This window comes from Seriola lalandi, unplaced genomic scaffold (genome assembly GCF_002814215.2).
Source record: "Seriola lalandi dorsalis isolate HSWRI2012SDOR001 ecotype SW California unplaced genomic scaffold, Sedor1 jcf7180002054393, whole genome shotgun sequence".
Lineage (NCBI taxonomy): Eukaryota > Metazoa > Chordata > Actinopteri > Carangiformes > Carangidae > Seriola > Seriola lalandi.
In genome coordinates, this window is record NW_019524946.1 from 103,275 (window position 1) to 109,017 (window position 5,743).

Genomic DNA, 5,743 nt, shown 5'->3' on the forward strand with positions numbered 1-5,743 from the left:
GGGTGGGGGGGGGTGGGCAGATGGCAGGAGTGCTCCCTTTGGTTCTGTGCCATGTTGGTAAGATACCAGGATATGATGCCACAAGCTCTGAATCAATAGCACGTACACATGCACATGCACACGCACACACACACACACACACACACACACACACACACACACACACACACACACACACACACTACCGTGACCATCCCTCTTCACCATTATCTGACAGCAGAAGTGACTCGTGTACTGTTCTCACCACAGGATGTCTGCAAGTTCCATCACGTTTCATCCAAAATGTTTTACGTTCAGAATGAAATGAGACCGTCCTCATTTTCCTCACATTCCTCATCCTACAGAGATCCAACCTGTGGCCTCTCGGGTGATTTACAATCACTCACAACAGCAAGGTGACCTTCCTGTCGGAGAGGCAGGTCTGTTTGAATCAGGATCGAAGAATTCTAGTCGAAAACTGTGGAGTCTATTGTTCAGAAAACAGGATATCTAACCTTAAGGAAGCAGAAGTGCAAACAGCAGGGCTACTACGAATTCTGTGAACACCCATTCTTACACAACATTCCTGTATATTTTCAGACTGAGTCATCATCAAATGTGCAGCTTATATGCGATACAGAAATCAAGAAAAATAAAACATAAGTTAATGCAGAATTAAAAGCATCCTCTACAGTTCAGCTGTAGCAAGGATAAACTCACTGACAGCTGGTCAGGGTCTTTCTGCAGGTCTTCATCCAGTATCATCCTCTGCTGCAGCTGACACTGTAACATCATCTACTGTAACTCACTATATCGTCTTTTTTTTTAACATCTCGGCAAACACACATCCCACCGACCATCTCGTATATTAGTCACGTTGCCTAAAATGTGTTTTTTAGCTTCTACCTTCATGTCTAATGATTCCCTCTTTATTTCTGTCTTTCACACTGCAACAATAATCTGCAACTATTCAAATAATAATCAAATAATCATACTAAGGAAAAATTCCAGACATTTACTGTTTCCAGCTTCTCAAATGTGAAGATTTGATGCTTATTTTTGTCATGCATGAGCTGAAATGGATTATCTTTGGATTTTGGGCTGTTGGTTGAATGAAGGGCGTCACCTTGGGCTGTGGGAGATTGTAACGGACATCTTTCACTACTTTCTGGCAGATTCAATAATAATAAAATAATGATAGTCGCAGCCCTACAATTTTGTGAACACAACTTGCCCGCTAAAGGAGCAGAGCAGGTAGCCTTACGTGGCAATTTCAGGGGTCTTGATTATGCAAATGATCCAATCTCAAAAAGGCACACCTCCTCATGAACAGGTGGCTTTCACCGGGTTAAAATTAGCAATTCATGAGTCTGCCCAGTTAAGAGAGTTTGTTGCGGCACTGAAAAGCTTTCATGTTACGTCTATAACAGCGTCGACTTTAGCGAGGCCAAGCAGCGAATGCAGCCTCATTCTCTGGCTACAGCTTTGAGACTTAAACCTTATTAAAAAAAATGTTTTTGTGAATCTGACACCGTGTGGAAAAACAGAACTACTACTGTAGTAGTTTCACATACGTTGCACGAGTATCACAGCATCTGTTTTTGTGTCACCCTGACAGTAATGCAGGGTATGCACTTTTCCACACAGCAAGTCAATGGGGGTGGGGGGGGGCATGTTCTTGTGGATTATTTTCCATATTCTGAGGCAAATCACCATCCACTACAGCAGAGTACAAAATAATAACATGTACTGAAAATACTACAGCTCGCATGGAGAAACTACAGAAGAAACTCTTCTCAGTCCTGTTGCTATTACACTTAAGTCTGAACTAACCTCGACCCCCTGAATCACTCACAGACTCATGTTAAGCTCATAAAACGTCCGGGTCTTATGGGAAATGGTCTTCATTAAAGGCTTTTAATATTATAAATACTAAATAAACAACAATATTAGATCATTTTTATAAAACTACCATCCGTATCTAAACACATGAAGCCCGCAGAATGACAGACTGTTGAGAGAGGCTCTGTTCGGAGGCTGGGTTTTGAGTTGTTAGCGTCATTACACATGTCAGTGGGATTGTGAATGAGGTTTTCTTACATCTGGAACAGAACCCGCACCTTCTGCTTTCACTTCAGCTCTCTATTGAGGAATTGTGACCAAGATATGAGGGACGTTTAACTGAAAAACAACATAACACTAAAATTCAAACAGGAAACTTCAATTGAAAATGAACACCTAACGATAATTAGTGCAATAAAAAGGGAAAAATCTCCTTTGTTTACCAGTATTAATCTAGCATGGCTCAACTGTATGGCAGTTTGTCGTTACTTCCTGTCCAGTGTGTACATATAGCTGTCATTATATTTGTGAAACGCTAAAACAAGACTGTAAATCAGTCCTGTAGATGTGCTGGAAAAGCTCCTATATCATCTCCTTTAGCAGCAGAGCCTTTGCTGGATATTTCGGGCAAAACAATGCGTTCAGGCTCGACTTGAAAACAGAGGCTGATAACGATGAACATCTGAGAGCAGTGAAACACAGACAGGCAGACAGGCAGCAAAGGGCAGCCTGCTTAACAAACATCAAAGAGCACACAGCTGGCAAAATCCACCCCCATCCAGCCCTCTTACCCTCTCACATGGCCCACTTCCAGCTTTAACCTCTGCTCATTCATTACCCAATCAACATCACCAGCACTCATCATATCCAGTCGCTCAACATCCAGCCTTTAATAACCCACATTTCAAGGTTTTTTAAGTATCTTAAACTCATTCAGTTTCTGCGTTTAGGTTGGTTTTTTTTTTCACCCACTCTTCACCATTATTTTCAGCTTTCCAGTACTTTATGACTCAACCAGTCTAAGACGTATGAGGTTATGAATGCCATAACAAAATGAAGAAATTAGGGCTGCAACTAATAATTATTTTCAGTATCTATTAATCTGCTCATTATTTTTGAGGTTAATCAATTGATCATTTTGTCTTTGAAATGTCATAAAATAGTTAGAAGTGCCTGCTATAATTTCCCAAAGCTCAAGATGATGTGTTCAAACTGCTTGTTCCAAGATCATCAGTTTATAATGATTATGGGACAAACAAAAAAGAGTCCAATCAAAACATCTGAGAATCTTTCACCAGAAAAACTGACTAAAACGACGAATCCATCATCAAATTATTGACAAATCAATTGCTCAACTACTAGTTGCAGCTCTATAGGAAATGAAAACATGGATATTATATTTGAGGAAGTGCAAATGTTAAGTGAAGTGAAGCAGGAAAATCTCCATGAAGAATGAATGGAGCAGCCAACTCAGGCCTCCAGTAACACAAACCGTTTCATTTAAATCACTCAGTATGTAAAGTGTGTGATTTTTTAAAAAAAGAAATAAGCTAAAAAGAAACAACTGCAAGATGAAATGGAAAGAAAGAAATAAAAAGAGGAGGAATAATAATAAGAAACATGTCAAATGTTCTGGAAATGAATTTTTAAAATGCCCTTCAAGGGAAATCCACTTCTAAATATAAAATGTAAAAGCAATAAAGACAATGAGAAGATTGCACAGAAAGGACTTTGAGGGGAAAGGTTTTTACCTTCATGTCGTTCATGATGAGCTGGAAGAGCCCTCCCAAGGCGCTGCATTCCTTCTCTATACCCGCATCCATTTTTCCACAGGCTCGGAAAAAATCCTCCTCAACTTCCCAACACGCAAACTTTTTACCTCCCCCCCAAAAAAAAAAAAAAAAAAAAAAATCCGGCCAAGTTTTGAAATACTCCAACAGAAGAATCAATAGAGGCTCTTTTATTTAATATGGAGGGGGGGAGTTACAACACCCCGGGGGCAAAGTCCACCTTTAAAAAAAGAGAGAGAGACCAGCAGCGGAAAAACGAGGAAAAAAAAAAAAACACCGGAGTAAAATCCAGGTCGGAGAAGCCGGAGACTCACTAACGTTAGGCTTCAGTCAGCCGATGCTACCGGCCGGCCAACTTGATAAACGTCCGAAAAACCACCACATCATGACTGAATCATGGAGCAGACTGTCTGGAAAAATGTCTGACAGGTTTTGTTTCTTAACTTCAGCCCCGGCTGCTTTTAGTCCCGGGTGAAGGGAAAACACAGCTAGCCGCGGGGAGCTAACTTGGCTAGCTAGGTTAGCGTTAACTCCGTTAGCAACCTGTGACTGTGAGTGTGAGTGTGTGTGTGTATATGTGTATGTGTGTGTGTGTATGGCTCTCCAAACGAAAACACACACATACACAGCCCGCGATCAATTAAGTCCGCCGAAATAAATCGGTACTGCTCTTGTCTGGCGTCCGGCTCGGATGTAAAATCTCCCGCTCGTTGTTTTTCAGAAGTGAATCCGAGCGATTTCACGTTGTTTTCCAGCGAGTTTTGACGAAAGAACCGGCCGTTTCCCTTCCCTCCGGTTACTCCAATGGGAGTCCTGACCTGAAGTGAATGAGTGTCTCCCCGAGCCCCGCTTCAAGTTAGCCGCACTGACGAACCGCACATCCGGCCGAGAATTTCAAAATTAAAGCCTCCAAGCTCGATAGATAGATAGATAGATAGATAGATAGATAGATAGATAGATAGATAGATAGATAGATAGATAGATAGATAGATAGATAGATAGATAGATAGATAGATAGATAGATAGCTGTCTTATGCATGAGCTCTTCTCCACTGCTCTGGATTTAGTATTTTGAGGAGTAAGAATAAAAATAATTTTAATATAAGGACATTTCATTCTGACTGTGTGTTCATGTTTATGACTGGTTTGTTGTTGTATAGTGTTTGACAGGCTGTGTGATTGAGGCATGTTTGCATGGTATATATCAGGTTGTGTATAATGCTATGATGATCTCAGTGTGGTGCTTGGTAGCTGTCTATCGTAATTAAGTGAAGTTACATTTTTTTTTAGATGAAAGTAAGAACATGTTAAAGCTGCTAGTAATTGTATTAATAATAATAATAATAATTATAATAGAAAATAAATAAAATTTTTATCTCTTCTTGCCTGCACATCCACCAACTATGAGGGATATATTGACCATTAGTAAACATTGTAAAATAACCTTAGTACAGCATTAAGATAATTTCTGTGCCACTTCAAAATGAGCACTGGCCTCAACCTGGCCACTTCTATGAAACCTGTCTCACTTATCACCACTACATATAAGAGCATTTGTATTGATAAAAAAAAAAAAAACAATTTGACACTGATAAATGCTGTTGTTTATTTTAATAATTTTCCTCCATTTTAAAATGACCGTCTTTAAGCTTTTATTTTATTTTCTATTTTAGTTTCCTGTTGGCGGTGAGTTCGGTGAACTTTACGCTGCCATGTGTGTGTGTGTGTGTGTGTGTGTGTGTGTGTGTGTGTGTGTGTGTGTGTGTGTGTGTGGATGGTGGAGGTATGTTGTGTGTGGAAAACGCGGCTGTCCGGCGGGGCGGAGCTACAGAGAGCAAAGTAAAAGAGTTTGTCCAAACGGAAGAACATACTGAGACTTTACTGAAGCAGAGGTGAGAAGGAGAAGGGAAGCAGAGTGAAAGTAAACAGCTGCCAATTCACACAGGGAATCAGAGTAAACTCCTAATCCTCTCAGCGGTGTTGGTGCAGCATTAAACAGCAACTGGATACAGAGGGAAAAAAATACACATATAACCAGAGGGTAAACAGAGGTAATCACTAAATGCACTTTTTAGCTATTAAACCCAAACTATTTCATAAAACAATCAAATAAAAGGTATGAAATGTAATTG

At 40.2% G+C, this 5,743-nt stretch overlaps 1 protein-coding gene across 2 annotated transcripts in view; it reads right to left on the bottom strand.

Annotated features, from left to right (window-relative positions):
* mtss1 (MTSS I-BAR domain containing 1) overlaps nt 1-4,442 on the bottom strand; it is a 63,935-nt gene extending 59,493 nt beyond the window's left edge. Inside the window, exon 1 of one of the 2 annotated variants that reach the window (XM_087174906.1) lies at nt 3,573-4,442. In XM_087174906.1, the coding sequence (XP_087031032.1) occupies nt 3,573-3,644 (72 nt within the window). In that variant the 5' untranslated portion in view covers nt 3,645-4,442. The remainder of the gene's footprint in view (nt 1-3,572) is intronic. The other variant, XM_023409472.2, reaches the window with a different exon arrangement.
* Nucleotides 4,443-5,743: the final 1,301 nt, after the last annotated feature.